The 22,368-nt window shown below is 41.4% G+C and overlaps 1 protein-coding gene across 1 annotated transcript in view; it reads right to left on the bottom strand.

Moving 5' to 3' along the window:
• Positions 1-22,368, bottom strand: part of LOC146817971 (chitin synthase chs-2-like) — a 504,051-nt gene that overhangs the window by 476,092 nt on the left and 5,591 nt on the right. The window contains exon 3 of the mRNA XM_085609725.1: positions 20,941-21,123. Coding sequence (XP_085465851.1) covers positions 20,941-21,123 — 183 coding nt within the window. The remainder of the gene's footprint in view (positions 1-20,940; positions 21,124-22,368) is intronic.

Here is a 22,368-nt window from a genome sequence, read left to right on the forward strand (position 1 = left end):
GAGTGAAAATTGCAAGTATGGTGGAAGAGGCACGATCACATGGGTGGATATCTAAAAAGGAAGGGTATTTTCTAACCACGACTTTGCCAAGAACACTTTACCTGTATACTATACCAAAAATCCACAAAAATTTGGTCTGCCCACTGGGACGTCCAATAGTGTCTGGAATTGGATCCATTTTGGAACCAGTCTCCAAATTTGCAGATGCTTTCTTAAGACCACTTGTACAACAAACTTCCACGTACCTGAAAGACACCAAAGACGTCCTGCAATTGTTAGAAGGGCAAACATTTGACCCAGAGAGAGAATTATTGATAAACTGTGATGTGGAGAGCTTATATACGAGCCTTCCCAACAACAAGACCCTCAACATCATAGAAGATGTCCTGTTCGACACCGATTGGGACTACCAGACACCAAGAAACATGATTATGGAGTGCTGCCAATTGGCACTCAAAGAAAATTTCTTTGAATAACGGAACACTCTCTATTTGCAAAAACACGGGACCAGCATGGGGAGCACCTTTGCTCCTAGCATAGCTGGTCTCTATGTAACTTGAACAACAGAAGATCCTCGATCCCAACAATCCATTTCGTAACCATATACATATATGGAAACGATATATAGATGACATATTGATCATCTGGGAAGGAGATGAAACCACCGCCAGATGTTTTCTAACATGGTTGAACTGCCAAGAACAATTTTTGAGATTCACAAGCACTATCTCAAATGAAAAATTTGTCTTCCTTGATCTAAACATATATGCAAAAGAGGAAAAACTAACAACTACTACTCATTTCAAAGTAACCTCCAAAAACTGTCTACTATTGTACAATAGCTTCCACCCTCGACATCTCCGCGATAACCTCCCTCATGGGCAATTCTTACGCCTATGAAGGAACTGCACGGAAATTGAAGATTTCCAAAAACAATCAACGATCTGAAAAAGAAACTGGAAAAACGCCAATACCCTAAAAAGGTGATTGATAATGCATACAAAAGGGCACGCAACAATTGCAGAGACAGCCTTTTGGAACCCAAAATCCATAAGGAGGAAGAGAACCGCCCAGTATGTGTAACAACTTTCAACACAAACTCCAATGGTATCACAAAAATAGTAAACAAACACTGGCGAATCCTCAACAGTGGAAGCATCAATCTACCAAAACCTATCTTCTCTCATAGAAGAGGTAAGAGTAGCTGTGATTTGCTGGTACACACCAGACCAGAAGAAAGAAGAGAAGACAAGACAATGCAAACCACTTTAATGCCCCCAATCTCTGGGCATCATCCCTGTGGAATGTGCAATGTGTGCAAACTAACTAAGAAAAGCAAAGAAATCTTGTTCCATGATGGAACCAAATGGGACCAAAGAAGATTCACAACATGCAATTCAAAAAATGTGGTTTATCTGATCACGTGCCCGTGTCTTTTGGAATACGTAGGAATGACCACACGCCCTGTCAAGGTAAAGATAGGGGAACACAAAAGTAACATTAAATGCAAAAAGAGTACCACCAAAATGGCAGCCCATTTTTGGGAAAAAGGCCATAAGTGGGAAGATCTCTCTTGGACAGTAATCAAACAAATCCAAAACGAAAGGTATTTGTTCGAAAAAGAACAACGGTGGGTGTTCCGTTTGAGGAATCGTGAGAAAGGCCTGAACGATGAGATTCCTTGGAACCAGCTCTGATGTATACAAAATCTAACACAGGAATCCCCTGGCAACTAATGATCAACCAAAAAGTTGCAGACTCATGAGGAGTATACAGTACTACAATCACCCCCATAACTAATACTGAACAAAGAGGAGGTTTATGCCCTTGGAAACTGTGTTTCTTCCTTTTTCTTCCTTTTTCTTCTTTTTTAGAGAAATTATAATTTTTGAAACCTGAGTGTACACACACTTTATTTTTAAATATACATGGTTTTTGCTTTTCAATCCTTATCCTCTGACAGGAAAAGGTTTCCAGTTAATATTTTTCCATGCCTCTAGCGTTCTACTGCTGGGATTTATTATTTACCTTTTTTTCCATTAGGTTTTCAATTTTTCATAATTTGACCCCCCGTGTTTTTTCAAAAAACCCACATACATGAATGCATGTCTGCGATGTCTCTAGCACAGCAATTTGTTTTTCTTTTTTGTTTATTAATTCCTTTGAATTCAACCTCCATTTGGCTGCCTTTGGAAACTCCTCCAAAATAATCCTCAAAACAAACAAATATATGCTTGCTTTTTCAACTGATTCAATGTTAATCGTTCCAACAGGAAGTGGATCAAAATGAACACTGTTTTGGGTCCATTTACCGGCGGCCATCTTTAAAATTTTAAGGTCTAGTGTTTCCAGCCACACCTGTTTCCTATCAAGCATGCCTCCTTGCACTTTAAAAGTCCGGGCTCTGATAAACCTCAGTTAGGTTCCGACGAGCCACGAGAAGGTACTGCCTTTGGTGATCGCGCTCCTTCCAGCATGTAAGTAGGACAATGGCATGTCCTTAAAAAAGCCAAAGAGACCATGCTTGTTTGTTTAAAAACCACCCTGGCGTTAAAACCTTGTTTTTCCTTCTGTTCTTTTAAAATACCTACAGTGTCTATTTGAAGGCGCTCGTGTGAGCTCATGGAGCGATAACGATAAAATTCTAAAGTATGTATTATGGCACGTCCTTTTGAGAGCATGAATACCATATATTTTTTTTTAAATAAGAAAAGACACACCGTGAGATCATAGTTTAAAAAGAACGAGTGCACAGACTTTTGCCAAACATCTCCCATTTTTTCCAAGGCCTTTCATGGGAGTACGAATGCAAGTGCTCGTTTGCTGTGATCATTAATCTATAACCTTTTGGGGCACAATCAGAGTGTACATATACTCTCTTTTTGTATGAATGTATTGTAACATCAGATGTATCTTGCTAGGAGATACATATGTATGATAGAATGTTGAGTAAATGAGATACTGGGCACTAGAAATCACAAGGAGTGTTCTTTCAGATGATTTATGAGTAGAGGATATTTACGAAATGGTACCATTACCTACAACAGAGTTGCACAAGATAAATGTATCACAAAAAAGCTTAAAACTTTCCACATGATGGTGATGTGAATAGATAAAGATAAATGATGAAAGCCATGATTTATCCAAAATAATGTTCTTTTCAGGTTCTTAAGATATACAAGTGGTATATTTTTCTACTCCCATAACAGGGAACAAAGGACAGTGTTTGTGACTATCAGGCATATGTATATTATTCTATCAGCCATTGAGGTGTAACAGGGATCGGTTTTTTGGTCCTGAGGAAGAAAGCCAAGGGGATGGCTTCTGAAACATGTCGACCTTGTAGGAGGTGACTCATTATAGTACACCATCTACACCTCCCCACTTTTACTATTCTCAGCCAGGGATCTGTCATGGTGACCCACTCACTCACTGGGGTCTAGCTGGGTACAGCAATACCCTCTACCTCAGGAAGCTGCCTATGTTGCTGTGACTTTAATATCCCTGATTCTAGAGGCCGGGCCTGTGTTTTTTCTTTCATATCCCACCTCCTCTGCTTGACACATTGACTTTCTTCTCCTTATGTTCACTGTGTGAGTAGATTACCTGGGCTGGTCGCCTAACTCTTACCTTTCCTCTTTAGTTGAGGCCTAGCCAGTTTTCTGGGCCTGCCTGGAATCCATCACAATGATTCGCTCTGTGGGACCGAGTGAAGCAGAGTGGCACTTTCTGCTGCGGGATTCCACCTGCATCAATCAATCACTCAATCACTGCATTTGTAAAGCGCGCTACATACCCGAGAGGGTCTCAAGGCGCTGGGGAGGGGGGGGTGCTACTGGTCGAAGAGCGTGGTCTTGAGGAGTCTTCTGAAGGCTAGCAGGTCCTGGGTCTGTCGTAGGATGGTGGGGAGAGTGTTCCAGGTCTTGGCAGCGAGGTAGGAGAAGGATCTGCCGCCGGCGGTGGTTTTTTAGATGCAAGGGACTGTGGCGAGGGTGAGGTTGGCTGAGCGGAGGCTTCGGGTGGGGGTGTGGAAGCTGAGTCGGTTGTTGAGGTAGGTGGGTCCGGTGTTGTGCAGTGCTTTGTGTGCGGGGATCAGGAGCTTGAAGGTGATCCTTTTGTTGACGGGGAGCCAGTGCAGGCCTCTCAGGTGGAGTGTGATGTGGCTGCGGCGGGGGACGTCGAGGATGAGTCGGGCAGAGGCGTTCTGGATGCGTTGGAGTCGTCTCAGGAGCTTGTTTGTAGTTCCTGAGTAGAGGGCGTTCCCGTAGTCGAGTCTGTTGGTGATGAGGGCCTGGGTAACGGTTTTCCTCGTGTCGAGGGGGATCCATTTGAAGATCCTGCGGAGCATACGGAGGGTGTTGAAGGAGAACGCGGTGACGGCGTTGACTTGCCTGATCATGGAGAGAGTGGAGCCGAGGATGACCCCCAGGTTGCGTGCGTGGTCCGTGGGTTCCGGGGCTGTGCCTAGTGACGTGGGCCACCAAGAGTCGTCCCAGGCTGATGGGGTGGGTCCGAGAATGAGGACCGCTGTGCTTGTAGCACCTCACCATCCAAGAGGCCCATGTCTGCGGTCCTCTCTAATGTGCAAAGTCTCCCTTTCCAACAGGTGTTCCTCAGCAGAATCTACTTTTGGTCTGATTGAGCACATCTTCAGGTTTAGAGGCATGCAGAGGCTGAGAAAACCTGCCTTTTCCCTCAGACGAACACATGTGATACACAGATACTCCATGCCCCTAGAATTCCACGCCTTCTCACCGAATTTTGAAGATACCACAACCAATTTTCTCCTGATTTAAATGTCATTTTAAAGGCACTGTGTTTTAAGCAATGTTGTTGGTGCAGGATGCATGATAATGTTCCAGGTACCAGTATTCCCCAGAAGGCGATGTGATACCCCCACAGGATTACCGTAAGTGATTTATGTTTTGATCAATGTTACTGGCCCTTTAACAAGTGCAGCCAGTAAGCAGGGCCCCACTGAGAGCAGAGTCCTTACCAGATCTGAAAGCATTGAATATGCTGCTGGCAGGTTCATGACCTAAGATTATGTCCCATGAAGCTTCAGTGAAAAAATGTGATGTGACCCCTTCCAAAGTCTGACTTTTCCTCAATTGATGCAAGCTTATCTGAAGTCAGAATGTCAACATATCCCAGCATCCTTGGTTCCTGACATACCCAAAGGGACCCCACCTCAAATGGGCAGCTCCACCTAGCTGCCAGCGTGCCAGCTGTGCCAAACCGTCCAGCTAAACTCAGGGGTTGTCAATGTCCAACCTGGCTTTCCACATCTTTTCTCAGGATCACAATGCCAAGTCATTCCAGAACCTTAAACATTGTAAGTCCTTACAGTGATTTTATAGAAGACTGGGGAAGCTCAAATCTTTATTTCTGAAAATGTAAGTCTTGAAGGTACACATCCATTTAAAAACCAGTTCTTTAACAGAGCAACTTTGAAGCCTCAGTACTGGACAAGACTTGTACAAGTCATAGGCAATAATTATAGTTAAAGAGGAACATTAATAACTGGTCATACTTTCTCCAAACTCAAAGAAGAACTTTGGTTACTTGCCAACCTGTGTATTTTAAAGCACGAAAACGCTTTTTAAATGTTATGTATTAATACTTTTCTTGTGTTGCAAAGGCTAGATAATTACATACACATAAGGGTATTAGTGGGGTTAACACTGTTTAATCACTATGCTGTGGTAACGTTGTTTTGTCTCTTTTAATTAAGATGGTACATTTTGGCCTGGTGGGAAAATGGCTACCGTTTAAACCCTGTATTCGAGTGAATTTTGTGATGAGAAGGCCTTGCTGAACATGGTCGAGAGTCATCTGACCACAGTCTTCGCCTGGTTAAAATTTTCCGTGAGGACAGCAGCAGTTCTGGGCAAGTCTCCAGATACATCCGAGTAGCCTTGGAGGACAAAGGAGCCATAATGAATTAACTCTGAGATCACGATGTTAATTCCGAGGAAATGTGAATGTGGAGAGATACTTTTTAATTTTAAGTTCCTGTTCTGTCTTTTTATTTTTGTGATTTTTCCTGAGCGGAGATTTCCAAATGTAGCGATGCTACATCCTTTCCTGCTCGCTCTGCTCAGCGGTTCAGCGGATATCGAAAACATTTTATGTTGCCTTCTATTGTTAAACACATTATAAATATTGTTAGCCTAGAGAGGGGTTTTGCCACTTTGCCATTTCTTCCCAAACCTGCGTTGGTGAGGACTTATGCTGTGAGGACGGCGACTCGGGAGACTTCTACTGAGAGACCTGTCCTGACCCATTCTGACATTTAGCTAGAATAGGTAATTATGAGAATAATGATTTATTTTGATTGATTTCCCTTTGACTAATTTTAGATAAAGTACCATAATTTTAAATACAGTGTTGGTGGTTATTTCTTGTCAGTTATTGAGTACTCTGTTTTGATTATTGTTGTATAGATTGTTTAGATCACGACAGTTACAATAACTAGGTCTTATCGACCTCAGTGTAGATGCAGGGTGTTTAGAAGGTTTCTTTCCACAGGTTCAGTGCTAATGGAGTAATCTGAGTGTATGTTAGTGAAATGGGCCCAAGTGTATGATGAGTGTATGTGCGTGTATCTGTGAATTTACTCTATCCGTGGAAGTAGGGAGATTTTGTACACCCCAATCTGCACCAATTTCCTGGTAGCAGAATTTGATGGTTATTGATGATTGTCTTGATCTGATTAGATTGCTTGTACATTGGCTTTGATTTATTGATTATTGATTGATGTTGGTATATGTACTAATACTATGTTGAAGTCGTCGTGTTGAGTTTTATGTAGTGCTTCTGGAATTTGGGAGCTGGTAGCAGTTCCGTAGTAGGGCAGAGGGAAGTATATGCTGCTCTCGGGAAAGACGGGATTGTTGGTCCTGTATGTATGCAGGAAAAGAAAACGTGTGACAATCGAAGTTGCGCGTCACATTGTCTGTGTTCGGAATTAGTGACATCGTTGTGTGTTACTATTAGAAATATTTCTGGTATAAAAGGAGTGTGTATGGTAGCGAAGGTTATTTGTGAAACTCTGGTCTTAAGTCCCAGGGATCCGTAAGGTTCACCGTTAAAGCTTATTGCGGGAGGAGTAATAGGTATTCTCTGAGCTTGTTTGAAGGACTGGGCAGAGGTAAACACTGCTTGGTTAACGTATGTTATAATTCTGTAGTGGGGCAGATTGTTCGCTGTTCTCGGGAAAAGCAGGATTCTGTGTGTATGTACTACATTTTCTTGTATGAATGTGCGTGAATGTTCATATATTTAGTTAATTGTAATACTCTTTGGAGCAGTCTTAGAGGAAACAGTTAATGAATGCATGTTACTGTGTCAACGGGATTCTTGTGAAATAGATTTTCTTTACTATTCTTTGGTTAGCGAAGCAGACAATGGAAATGTTTATATGTTGTAACTAATAGATTTTGTAGAATCTGACACGAAGTCTACTGAGAAGTTTTGTAAAGGAGGGGTAGACGACTGACAGGAGACAGAAGCAAGAGACTGCAGCGACTGCTGACGTCAAACAGACCACGCTCTGATTGGATATTAGATCAGAACAGTGCTCGCGCTGAGATTGGTGCGTTGGTGTGAGCCGCGCAAGGATTGGAAAGAGTCACTTTGTATTCTAGTGACGTAGACGCTCCAGGATTGGTGCGTTAGTGTGAGTCGCGCTGTTATTGGATAAAACATCGTACTATTAAGTTGTATTACGGAAGGGATTCGAAAAGTTTGGTAAAAGCTAAAATGTATTACCAAGAAGAGAAAAAGAAAAAATCTTTGTTCAGAAAGATTAAAAATTGGTTCAACAAGGATAAAGATGTTAAAACGAGAGAGGGTGAATTGTTACCTCCATCGAAAACGCCTGCATCCTTCATGGCTGCGAGATATGGATATCATACCTGTATATGGTTGGAGAATTGGGTTAGGTATACAAAGGAAGATGGTGTTCTAGCATTTCCAGAACATGGTTCATTTAATTTGGCCGTGTTGAAAAATTTGCGGGAAAAGATGTTATGTCTTGACCCAAGACCAAGGCCGACACAGTTTGAGGCTTTCGTGGAATGGGAAGAGGAAGTACATGAGCGAGAAAAACAGAGGTCTGGGGGAAATTATAGGTATATGTTTGGGAGGAGACATGGTCGTGAAACTCATCATGATCGAATGACGAGATGGCGAGATGCTAGTATGTCAGAGGGATTATACCCTATGAGAACAGTTGAAGAGAAGGGTACAGAAAGGGTTCCTGAGGCAGAAGTGAGAAGATATGGAGTTAATGAGTATGAGGATGAAGTCTTGAATGACATGATTTACAAAAGACCACCTCCATATAGACCAGAACCAGAAGAGAGCACACCAATTGTTTCTCCGATAAGAGATACATTGCGTATCATTGAGACAGAAAATGTGACACCTGAGTTAAGAAGTGGTAATCCTTTCAGGGAAAGAGAAAATAGAAGTAGTGGCGAAAATACGAGAGAATTAGCCAGAACTACATCGGAGTTGACTGAAAAGATCAAAGAGCTGACAAAGAATCTAGACGCTGTTACGGTGCCTGTAACCATAGGTCCGATTATGCCTGTTTTTGATAAGCAGAGGACAGGTGAGAATGGTTTGGTGATTCCATATGTTGGGAATAAATTGACAAGTTTGGCTGGTCCTTCAGGAGATTCAGGAAAAAGGACAGAAAAATCCAGACATGAGACATGTAGTGAAGGATTAGAGATACAGTCTAATTCAGGATTGGATGCTGGTGAAGCTAGTTGTTCAGGGATGCCGATTTTAGAACCGCAGAAGAAAGTGGTTCCAGTGAGAAAATCTACTGAAATAACAGCTGAGGATTTGAATGAATGGATGAAAGTTCTTCAAAAGAGGGATAAAGATTCACAGGCAATTGATGTGGCTAGGTTACGTGTAGAATTAGAAGAGCTTGTTGCAGGGACAGTTCCTACAGAAATTCTAAAAAATCATCATGATGGTGAATTGTTATTTATGTGTAAAAATATCACCTGGAGAACTAAAAATACACATGACAGATTAAGAGCCATAGCAAATGACTATGGAGTTGACATTGATAAAGTGAAAGTTTTGCAGAAGTCTTACAGGATGGATTTCACAGACAAAGATATTGAAAATCTGAATGGTGCTGGTAGAACAGGACAGATTAAAGAGATGATCGCTTTATTGCGAAAATGGGGTGATGTTGAGAAGTGGAAGGATAGGTGGTACAAGAAAAGAGAAGAATCAGGGGATAGGACTTATTCAGCATTTCCTGTGAGAGAAAAAGAGAAAGCATCCACTGTTGCTTATCCTATGAGAGAAATACCTCGAGGAGGATATGTACATGTTCCATGGACCAGACAGGATATTTTATCATTTACGAATGATTTCCCTCGACTGAGAGAAAAGCCCGTCGAGTGGTATAGGCAGGTAGACAGATTTGTGAAATTGTCAAAAGTGCTGTGGATTGACCTGAATAGTCTGTTTGATATAATTGTTCCAGCAGACTTGTGGGCTGAGTGTAAAATAGTTGTAAGTTGGCCTACTGAGAAATATCCAAGAGATCAGAGAACAGGAGCACCAGATCCAGAAGTAATGAGAAAGTATGAGCAGGTGATCGTATACCTGAAAAATAAAGTACCTCCAAAAGAGACAGACTGGGTTAAAATAGATCGAACACATCCGGAAGCAAAAGAATCGGTTCATGCTTTTTACGAGAGGCTGATATTGGCTTTTAAACAATTCAGTGGGGATGAACACCTGGGTGACAAAGATTTGAGTCACTTTGTATACAGCTTTGTATATGGCCTGAGACCTGAGATTAGTGAGAGAATTCGTGAGCATACTGTGGATTGGCAGAGTAAAAAAATAGATGAAATTCTGAGACATGCAAAATACTTCAGTGATGAAATTGAAGCAAAACAGAGAAAGCTGAAAGAGAAAGCAATGTGGGCACAAGTGAAAGTTGCGGAAAGACAGGAAGCACAATTAGTGGAACAGGCGAATAATGCAGGAAATAATCCAGGGAATAGACCTAGATATGCAGGGAAAGGAAAGGGGAATCTTGAGGAAGCCAAAAAAAAGTTCCCGTGTCACAACTGTGGCCAACTGGGACATTGGAGATCTGAGTGTACCAATCCACCATTAGCAAATAATGAAAATAAAAACTTAAATCAACAGGTGCAGAACGAAGGGAATAATCGACAGCAGCAACAATCTTCTGTTGTGAAACTGCAGAGTCAAGAGCCAAAACCGCCCTTGCCGCAGAATAGAGGATCACAAAAGTATAATCCGGATTCGGGATTCTACAATGATGAGCAGGTAAACAAACCAAGGCGTTCTAACCAGGTACAACAGTACTTGTTAAAGAATGAAGGGAGTGAGTCTGAGGGTGATTATTGACGGTGCCGAAGAGAGGAGGAAGAGTGCATACTTGGTGCAACTCTAGAAATAGACCAGGCAGGACCATTTGTGGATGGGAAAATAAATGAAGAAGGTGTTACTTTTTTAGTAGACACAGGTGCAACAAGATCAACTGTCAGGTCAACAGATATTAGAAATCTTCCTCTCTCGGATGAAGCAATCCAAGTAGTTGGTGTAGCCAATACACAAATCAAGAGACGTCTTACTGAACCAGTAAGAGTACAAATAGGGAAATTTTCAGACATGCACAGATTTATTGTCTGTGACACTAGTCCAGTGAACTTGTTAGGTAGGGATCTACTTTGTAAGATGAATTGTACAATTTTTTGTACACCGGATGGAATAGCTTTTGAAACACCAGATGAGGATGTTTTGTACCGAATGACTCTAGAAAATAGAGAGAGTGAGTTAATTGGTGCATATGCTGTGTTTGATCCGGAGGATTTGCCTCAAGAGCTGAGAGACACAGTGAAAAGGACAGTTTGGGATTTTACTGGAGAAAATGTGGGATTGATGAATAATGTAGATCCTGTGAAAATTGCAGTGAAAGAGGGAATTACTTATCCTAACATTCCTCAGTACAAAATGACACCAGAAATAATTGAAGGAATAACTCCTATAATTGAGAAAATGATTCAGCAAGGAGTTTTGAGAGAACTATTGAGTAGCCCGTGTAACTCACCGATAATGGGGCTAAAGAAACCTAATGGGAAGTTCAGGATTGTACAAGATTTGAGAAAAGTTAATCAAATTGTGGTGGCATGTTGTCCTATTGTGCCAAATCCGTCAGTGATTTTGTATCAGATTCCACATGATGCTGAGTGGTACACAGTGATTGATTTGTGTCATGCTTTCTTTTCAATTCCATTGCATCATGACAGCCAGCCGATTTTTGCATTTAGATTTGGCCAGCGTATTTTAGCATGGTGTCGTATCCCACAGGGGTATACAGAGAGTCCTTCAATATTCAATCAGTTATTGAAAAAGTCATTAGAGAGTTTGATCATGCCTGAAAACTCAGTGCTAGTACAATATATTGATGACCTACTAGTGGCATCAAAGACACGTGAAGCTTGTGAAGTAGATACCATAGCTTTACTGAATCATCTGGCAAATGGAGGATTAAAGGTATCTCCAGCTAAATTGCAATTTTGCAAGAAAGAGGTGCATTATCTTGGACACAATATTGAAAAAGGTCTGAGAAACGTGACTGATGACAGGATCAAAATTATCAGAGAAATGAAAGCCCCAAAGACCCAAAGGGAAGTGAGAATGTTCCTGGGAATGGTGGGTTATTGTCGTCAGTGGATAATTAATTTCTCGCTGATAGCGAAGCCACTGATTAAGCTGACAAAAAGTGAGATGACAGATCCATTGGAACTAGATGGAGAACAAATGGCAGCATTTGAGGAGCTGAAGAGCAGAATGTGTGAAGCCCCTGCTTTGGGTATGCCAGACTATGAGAAAGAGTTTGAATTGTACTGCAGTGAGAGAAATGGATGTGCACTTTCAGTGTTAATTCAGAAACATGGATTACTGAGAATACCTATTGCGTACTTCTCATCGACACTTGACCCTGTAGCTGTGGGTTTACCAGGTTGTCTGAAATCTGTGGCTGCAACATGCAGAAGTCTAGAACAGAGTGAGGGAATTATAATGGGATATCCTGTAAGGGTATTCGTACCTCATAATGTGGCAATTCTTTTGACAAGAAGCAGAACTCAGTACATGTCACATAGTCGGCTGACTAAATATGAGAAAGTCATTCTGGGAGCATCAAATGTGACTCTTGAGAGATGTGTGAATGTGAATCCAGCGACATTGTTGCCGGATATTGAAAATGTGGGTGTGAAGACAGAAGATGATCACAATTGTTTGGATGTGTTGGAGTACTGTACATAACCGAGACCAGACATAAGGGATCTTCCCTTACTTGAGAGTGATCATGTGCTGTTTGTAGATGGATCATGCCTGAGGAATGATGAGGGTGTGCTGAGTGCAGCATATGCAGTGTGCAAAGTTTCAGAAGTAATGGAAGCATCACCATTGAAAGGAGTGAAATCTGCACAAGTTGCTGAATTGGTGGCATTGACGAAAGCTTGTGAGATTGGGAAAGATCTGAGAGTAACTGTGATGACTGATAGTCAGTATGGATTTGGAGTTGTGCATGATTTTGGCCAACTTTGGCTACAGAGAGGTTTCTTGACGTCGAGTGGGACTCCAATAAAGAATGCTGAAGTGATTGGGAAATTGCTTGAGGCGATACAGCTGCCTAAAGAATTAGCAGTGGTGAAATGTGCTGCTCATGGACAAGGAGATGATTTTGTGACAGTTGGCAATAGATATGCTAACGACATTGCACAATATTGTGCGAAGAATAATCAGTCGATTAATCGGGAACGAGAAGGTGAAATGTCTTTTTGTTCTGTGATGTTTACTAATGTCCTAGAAACGTGGGATGAAGTGAAACAGTTGCAGGATGAGGCAGGAAAGGAAGAAAAGAAAGACTGGATCAAGGCAGGTTGTGCCCCAAGAGAAACAGACCATGTTTGGGTCTATAGGGATGGCAGACCAGTCATGCCAAACTCCATGCTGTCGGCAATGGCAAGGATGTATCATGGCCAGGGACATTTGGGAAGGGATGCGATGATCAGGTCTTTTAAACAGACTTGGTACAATGCAAAGTTCAGGACAATTGCAGAAAGCATCTGTCAGAGGTGTTTGATTTTCCAGCAATTTAACACTGGGAAAAAGACAGTGGTGAGTCTGGGAACGATAGGTAGAGAAGGTGGTCCTTTCACGAGAATGCAGGTAGATTTCATTGAAATGCCCCAAGTGAACAGACTGAGGTATGTTCTAGTGGTAGTCTGTTTGTTTTCAAGATGGGTGGAGGCCTATCCGACTAGGAGAAATGATGGAATAACAGTGGCAAAGTTACTGTTAAGAGAGTTGATTCCTAGATACGGGTTTCCAGTAACAATTGAGTCTGATAGAGGTGGACACTTCTATAATGAGCTCATGAGTTTGATTTGTGAAGCATTGGGCATACAGCAAAAGCTACATTGTGCATACAGGCCAGAGGCTTCTGGTGTTGTTGAGCAGATTAATGGCACAATCAAGAACAGGATTGGTAAGATGTGTTTAGCCACTGGAATGAAATGGCCTGATGTTTTGCCTCTAGTGCTAATGACTATTAGATCTACTCCAGATAGAACTACTGGTTTGAGTCCGCATGAAATCCTAATGGGACGTGCAATGCGACATGCATATGTGCCTGTCAATAAGTTGATGACAATAACTGATGACATGATTTTGGATTACTGTAAAGGCCTGGCTGACGCAGTTCATTCTGTGTTTCACCAGATTGGAGAAGAAGCTACCACACTTGAGAAGAAGCAAGCTCATGATCTGAGTCCAGGAGACTGGGTGAGGATTAAAGTACACAGAAGAAGAAACTGCTTGGTTCCAAGGTGAGGAAGACCAAGACAAGTTATTTTGACTACGACAACTGCAGTGAAGTGTGCTGGTGTGAAAAACTGGGTACATGCAAGTCATACTCTGAGAGTTCCAAACCCAAAGGATGGGACTGGTAAGGAGTATTTTGAAGAATCAGATTCCAGTGATGATGAAGACCCAAAACCAGTGAGAAAAAATCAAAGTTCAGGAAAAGAAGCAGAAAAGACTTCAAGAGAACCATTGAGAGTCTCAGAAGGGAGATCAGATTTTGTAAGAGAGCCTGAAGTTCCAAAAAGCAGTGGAGGAAAAAGGAAAGAAAAGAGCAGTTCCACAGAAATTACTCCTGAATCAGAAGAGGAGGAGATTGAAGAACCACTTGAGATTATACCTGAAGAAGTAGGGTCAGAAGAAGATAGAGAGGGACAGATTGCGGAAGACCCCCGAGGAGGTGTAGGGAACACTTCTAATAAGCTAGGTGAAGGGACAAGTAGACAGCAAGAAGATTGCGTGTCGGAGACTCGAGGAGGGAAAGAAGTAGGGAAGTCTCAAACAGTGGTGAAAAAGACTGTGGAGCGAAAGAAAACTGCTGAAGAAGAAGAGGCATTTGAAACAGAATCGGATGAAAGTGAGAATGAAAAATCAGAAGGTCGAGTTCTGAGAAAAAGAACTTGGATTGGAGAAAGAAATAATACAGAAACGAGACCGAAAAAGGTTGTAAGAGGAGATTTTTGGCCTAACAACAGAGTAAAGAGGCTGAGATATAGACTGATAAGAGCAAATACATCGAAAGCTGAACAAGTGAATGAAGTGTCGAGTCAAAACGAAGTAAAAAGGAAGGAGCAAAAGGAGTCAAGAGAACCTGAGGAGATAAAGAGAATTAGAAGACCCAACCAAAAGTACAGATCACCGGAATGGTCTTATGTGGCACTGTCTGAAGGAGGAGAAGAAGAAGAAACAGTGAATCGAGATAATCCGGAGGGGATCTTGAGAAAAGTGGTTGAGGAAAAGGACAAATCTGTTGGAATCTTAAAAGTTATCCTGACTGACATTGGAGAAGAGTCGGATGCACAGGATGTTGTTGATGATCTGATACAATTTGATGTTGTTGAAGAAGAAGGAGTGAAAAGTGATGAATATCCAAATTGAGTAAACTGAAGAAATCACTTGGAGAAAAGTGAAAAGGAGAAAGTCTGAAATCCAGCTGTTTGAAGTAATCCAGAATTAAAGAGTAATACAGTAGTGGAGTAGTAGAGGCTAAGTCAAAAGACAAGGTCAAAGTAGTAAAATGGCTAACATAGAGAATAATCAAAGTAGATGTGCCTTCTTGAAAAGATGGTGTAGAATGTGCTGGTGCTGTACTGCATTATTAATGCTACTATGGGGTGTTTTAGCTTTATTAGTTACATTTAGAGTTTCAATAGGTACATTTGAAATACATACTGAGAATGAGACTAATGTAGAGAAAAGTTCACGAAAAGTAGTTCCAACTAGAATTAGTAATACTTACATGCATAAAGATAGGTCAATTAATGATTTTTCTAGTAATGTTTTTTCAAAATTGTTGTATGAATATGTGAAGACAATGGAAGTGAGGGATTGCTACGTTTGTATGCAATTACCTGCATCCGTTTCAGAGGGTGTTACTTATCACCATTTACCAGCTACGTATGGAATTTCTTGTAGTGTGTTGAGTAGTGTTTTTTATTTGCTAGGGAAAAAAGATTATAAGATGTCTAACAAAGATAGTATTTTTGGGCAATTGCCTATGAATGAGAAGCTGAATCCAGCTAAAGAAGCTAATATTTTTGGTGAGATTTTTATTGAGAAAGAAGAATTAACATTAGATTACATTTTTAAGAATAATTTAACTTGCAGTTTGAAAGAAGAGGAGAAAGCTTTCCTAAACATGGTGGAGTAAAGGAGATTGAGCATGCATGAAAAGGCAGGGAAAGACAAAATGAATGAGACAATTTGGGACATTGAGATGGGAAAGGAATTGAAAAATGGAGCTAGTCCAACTTTAGCTTTAGATGCACCACAGAAGGGTAAGCTGTGCATTACAAGAAAGAAATCCCAATATGATACATACTTTGTTGGGACTAGTGAGTGTCATGATACATACTTCATTGCAACAGGATGGGGTTTTAGAGGAGGAGAGGATCCAATTTTTCCAGGAGTGTATTATGTTTGTGGGAACAAGGCTTATTACAAGTTGCCTGACCATTGGTATGGCACGTGTTATGTGGGCCTGGTTTTTCCAAAGATTTTTCATATAGATAAAATAGAAGATGTAGAACATATTAATTTATTAACACGTTTTAAGAGAGAAACTTGGTCTGAAATAGTGGGTGACATTTTTGGAGCTTTAATTCCAGCAGTGGGAATTTCTTTGAATGCATATAAAATTCGGAAACTGTCAACAGTGGTGGATCGCTTATCGACAAATACGCTGGAGGGTTTGTATTGGTGAATACGGAATTGATTGCCGTACGTGCTATGTCTATGCAAAATCGACTTGCCCTTGATATTTTATTGGCCAAAGAGGGTGGGGTTTGTGGAATATTGAAAGTTCAACATTGTTGCACTTACATTCCAGACGAAAGCAAAGACCTGAAGGTCTATATCAAAAATATTACTGATTTGCATGAAGAATTAGTACCACTGAAAGCTGAGAGTATTTGGACTAAAATAGCTAATAAAGTAGTTACTGTTAAGAGTTTTATTGCAAAAATAGGTAGTAATATTATAGGTAAGATATTGTTTCCTTTGACTTGTATAATTGTTGCTTTATTGATGCTAAGATTAGTGTGTTTGTGTTGTAAAAACAGGGGAGGGAAAAATAAATTGATTAAAAGAAATATTGAAAGGAGAAATAAAAGAAAAAGAGATCCACAAGAAATAGAATTAGAAGAATTAAGGGAGAGTGTTTATTTGGAGACAAAAAGGGATGATGAAAGGGAGTCTGGTGTCTATGAAAAAGACATTTCCAGTTACTCCTAGAAATTGGGACTAAAATTTTACTAATTTTTTTTTTGGGTTGTTTATTTGGTGATAATATCACCAAAGGGGGGATTGCTGGAGCAGAGTTTTCTGTTGAAAATCTATTGGGTTTTTTAAAGCTCTGGTTTGTCTATTTGTCGAGAATATAAAATATTAATTTTAACTATTAATTATTTGTTTTGTGTAAATGTTTTAACTAACCAATATGTACTAATGAGAGAAAAACGACACGTGGGAATGCTTTTTTGTTGCTATTTAATAAATGTGCATGTTTTATTAATAAACGTTGCTGAGTGCTGTGTATTTTAAAGCACGAAAACGCTTTTTAAATGTTATGTATTAATGCTTTTCTTGTGTTGCAAAGGCTAGATAATTACATACACATAAGGGTATTAGTGGGGTTAACACTGTTTAATCACTATGCTGTGGTAACGTTGTTTTGTCTCTTTTAATTAAGATGGTACATTTTGGCCTGGTGGGAAAATGGCTACTGTTTAAAGCCTGTATTCGAGTGAATTTTGTGATGAGAAGGCCTTGCTGAACATGGTCGAGAGTCATCTGACCACAGTCTTCGCCTGGTTAAAATTTTCCGTGAGGACAGCAGCAGTTCTGGGCAAGTCTCCAGATACATCCGAGTAGCCTTGGAGGACAAAGGAGCCATAATGAATGAGCTCTGAGATCACGATGTTAGTTCCGAGGAAATGTGAATGTGGAGAGATACTTTTTAATTTTAAGTTCCTGTTCTGTCTTTTTATTTTTGTGATTTTTCCTGAGCGGAGATTTCCAAATGTAGCGATGCTACATCCTTTCCTGCTCGCTCTGCTCAGCGGTTCAGCGGATATCGAAAACATTTTATGTTGCCTTCTATTGTTAAACACATTATAAATATTGTTAGCCTAGAGAGGGTTTTTGCCACTTTGCCATTTCTTCCCAAACCTGCGTTGGTGAGGACTTATGCTGTGAGGACGGCGACTCGGGAGACTTCTACTGAGAGACCTGTCCTGACCCATTCTGACATTTAGCTAGAATAGGTAATTATGAGAATAATGATTTATTTTGATTGATTTCCCTTTGACTAATTTTAGATAAAGTACCATAATTTTAAATACAGTGTTGGTGGTTATTTCTTGTCAATTATTGAGTACTCTGTTTTGATTATTGTTGTATAGATTGTTTAGATCATGACTCCGGACAGTTACAATAACTAGGTCTTATCGACCTCAGTGTAGATGCAGGGTGTTTAGAAGGTTTCTTTCCACAGGTTCAGTGCTAATGGAGTAATCTGAGTGTATGTTAGTGAAATGGGCCCAAGTGTATGATGAGTGTATGTGCGTGTATCTGTGAATTTACTCTATCCGTGGAAGTAGGGAGATTTTGTACACCCCAATCTGCACCAAACCCACATTAAAGGTCATGCTAATTTGATGGTTTCTGAATTCGTTTTTCTTTAGGGCCCTGATAAGACTCCCAGATAATTATGTGTCTGTTTAAAAGGAAATCTAATATATTAGGAATTTATTGGAGAGGTTAACCCTCTTCTCGTATAATTAAGTCAAAATGTGCTGTTTGCAAGACTGGAGCCAAAAGTGCCAGGAATGGTCATTTCTGATTGCTTGAGCCATATAAAGTCAACAATATGGTTCTTTGAGAAGAGGAACATCTCGTATTATAATGCATTTTCCTTTGGTTTCAACTACCACTTTTAAATTGAAAGTAATACCATTTGTCACAACTCAACATGCAAACTCTTCTTGTCAAAACCAATAAAGAATGGACATTTTCTAACCCTAGAGTATTAGTTAGCTGTAAGAGGCCAATTCACAAAGACAGTTATATACTTCATGTGAGGCACATTGTTACTCATTGAGAAGATTTATGACTGCTTCCCTGAATAGAAGATGACTGCTCTGCTGAGTTATAAACGTTTCAGGTTTTTATATGTAAATTCAGTCTGAGTTGCACACGTACAAATAGTAATGTGTGATATTTACATGCATGTTAGGAAATTAGATACATTTTAGAAATCTTTTTTGTTTCTTGTGCTTTTTCATGGAAAATGATTTTCCCTGAAAAGTCTTTCATTCATCTGTCTCTTAACACCTAATCCCCACTTACATCTGGATCATTCTGGTATATGTTTGGAAATTTAAGAAGGTGTTGAAAAGGCATTGCAGATGTTTGTGAATTCGCACTAAGCGCCTGATTCATGGGGCGCTGCGGTGTTGGTCTTCTGATCGCCCTATTACAACTAGGGCAGTCGAACAGCTATTGCACTGCCGCAACTGGCAGGAATCACAGATCCTTGGTAGTGGCGTTGCAGTGTTGAGTCCGCAATATGCTTGGCGGGACTGACGCCTTCCCACCAATTATAATCAACGTTTCCTCTTCGCCACGGTTTTCATGGCGGGTCCTCCTCCATGAAAACAGTGGTGAACAGGAAACAAAGGGGTGGTGCCTGCAGGGCCCCCTATTGCCTCTGGGCCATGGAGTGCATGCAGGGGGCACATGTTGTGCCACTCTGTGTGCATGCACCCCAGTATCTGCACGGCATGGACTCCACCAATCCATTCCCTCCAGGTACTGCCTTTGATGTTCCCATTGCGGTGCCTATTTCATAGGCACCGCCGTGGGAACGCCAAAGAAACATGTGCCAGTGACTGAAAAAGTTATAATCTGGCTGGTGGTGTGAACACTGGTTTGGCGGTGTAGTGGCAGGGCGGTCCTGCTCCCGCACCACCAAACTAGGAATCAGGCCCTTAGTAATCACTGTGTGTTTACCTCTTATCAACTTCATTTTCCTACTCACCTGTGTGACTCTCCTGAAAAACCAGCTCTCAAAAATTACGCAGCTGTTGTGATTTCAGCATGCACAAGTGACTTTGCCTACAAAACGGGCTTTCTGAATTGGACCCAGAAAGAACATGTGCTCAGATTTAGGAACACTTTGTGCCAATTTTGCATTCATCATGTAATGCAAGCCCAATACTAAGTGTTACGCCAGGATTTAGCATCAAATGCAAATCAGGATTTGTGTTGGATGGTTTCCTAAAGTAACCCAAAGGTGCGCTATGCACTGCTTTGCATTATTTTGTGTCAGTGGGGCATTCCATGGGTGGTAAATGGGCATCCCCATGAATCCACATATGGATTTTGACTCAAATCCCTATTTTCAAACATTCATAGACAGGGATATGCACCAAAATCTCACAGCTCTTTGAGGCAGGCGTAACTAGGAGAAATGTTTTCATTTCTCCTTGTTTTTCCTACTTTTCATGCGTGCTGCATTGTACAACACACAGTCAAAGACAGAAAAGTGTTAACACATAATTTTTGTAATGGACAAAAAAACCTCTCCTTACAGAACACACACATCTTTGCACTATGGCCCAGGGGGTGTGCTTTGGCGTCTAGCAGCTTAAAGTGCACCAGTGCAGGGGGAGAGGAAAACAGCAGGAGATATGGCGCTGGTATGCTGTCTCTCTTACATGTAACACAGTGCATCAACTTAAGCTGGTGCGCTGTATTATGTGAATTTTTGTACATCTGGGCCGTACTCTCAAATGTCCCCATACCAGTTATTTGGGTAGTTCTCTTGTTTGATGCCTTTGATACTTGCTGAGTCGAGTGTAATTTCCATCAAAATTGTAAATGCAGCTAAAAAATGAATTTATACATGCTTCACACCTCCCACATTATCTTGGATTCACCTATTTGCCATTATCAGTGGATTGATATGTGCTATAAATATGCATTTGCAGTTTTGTACTGCATATGGGGGTCTGCTTATTCATAAATGCTCCTGATTTCGCCAATCAAGAGATCTGAAGCGTAAGTGGAAGAAGGGATTTGCACAGGATCACACAATTCGGTCAAGTGGGAAACATATGAGACTATTTCACAGAAAATACCTTAAATGCTACCCTTTAAGCTATAGCTTTAATTGAAGGATGGCTAATACTTCATGATTGGTGATGGCCTTTGCACTTCTGGTATTTTGTTTTTCCTTTAATTATATTTCTGTACCTTTAGTTTAAATGCTCTTACCGTTATCAAAACACTCTTGAATGGAAACACTGAAGGCTTGAAAACCATTGCCCAAAGACTCTTCACAAGAGTCAGCAGGTTGGGAACCACCAGCATGCCACCGACAATTAGGAGACCAAACGGTTTGGCAGAAAAGTGAAGGGGTGTTGGACCCACCAGGGTGATCATCAGCACGAAGGAGGCCTCCAGAATGCAGCAAAGGAAAATATAACAGATGTGAGTTACATCAGAACATATGGCAATCGCTGAACATGCATTACACAGTTTTTTCTATTTGTAAACTCTAACTTATTCCCTTGAAAATTTGAATAACTATGGTTATCTCTCTCCACATGCTCAAAAGCATTCACATTGAGATGTGTAGTTCATTCAGTCAGCGGTTTAACCCCTTCCCCGCTCATGACGGAACCACTCCGTCATGAGCCACGGTTGCTCTGTGCTCATGACGGAGTGGTTCCGTCATGCTGTGGCCGTTGGTGGCCGCTCCGCCCACGCGGCGCTAATTCCCCGCCTGTGCGGGCGATTAGCGCAGTGGGCGGAGACGTGACGGAACCACTCCGTCATGAGCACAGCTCAACCGTGGCTCGTGACGGAGTGGTTCCGTCACGAGCACAGCGCCGCCGCGCTGCCCCCAAACCCCCTCCAGCGCCGCGGCGGAATTCCTGCCGTGGCGAAGGGGTTAAGGGTGTCATTTACTGCTTGGTTAGCAATTTTTCAGAGCTGTTCTTAAAAGGAAAACAACAAGGGCCTTGACATGCAGCAGGGAGTTTTCTCCCTGCTCTAAGAGACTATTGTTTGTCCCTGCCCTGGTCTACTATATATCTCGCACAGCGAACCCAGACAGGAAGGGGGTATCAGTGCTGCTAGAAACACCCTTAATAGGGTGAGGCTATTGCCACCGTGACCTACTAGACCTGTGGTGGACAGACCACCAGGTCAAGTGTTTCTGACAGCAGTCCATGGGGGCTCTGCTGTCAGACACCCACTATTACCCCAATACTAAATGATTGAGGGCAACCACGAGCAGCCGCGGCCCGTGCAGGTAAGAGCGGTGGGACCTGGTTGGGTGGGATTTTCACAGATGACCACGAATCCCCACCCCCACCCGGCCCCACTGCTCTTACCTGCAAGTGCCACAGATGACCTTGAGTTAAGCAAAGTGGGGACTGCTCCCCCACCTCTAAAAAAGGCCCTTAGTTCTTTCCTTTTTCTCGCTATAATCAAATGTAACATTTCCCCCAATTTCGCTTGTTTTTTCTTTTGTTTTTCTAAGACAGCCCCTTTACGGTTTACTGTATTCTGAAATATGAAGTAAAAAAATGAAAAGCAAAATAAAAAATATACATTCTAAGGCTGTGGCAAACACAAAATCTCCCACATGGACACCACTCTCTTTTTAAATATACCACTCCTGTTACAGTAATGGAG

Source organism: Triturus cristatus, chromosome 6, assembly GCF_964204655.1.
Source record: "Triturus cristatus chromosome 6, aTriCri1.1, whole genome shotgun sequence".
NCBI lineage: Eukaryota > Metazoa > Chordata > Amphibia > Caudata > Salamandridae > Triturus > Triturus cristatus.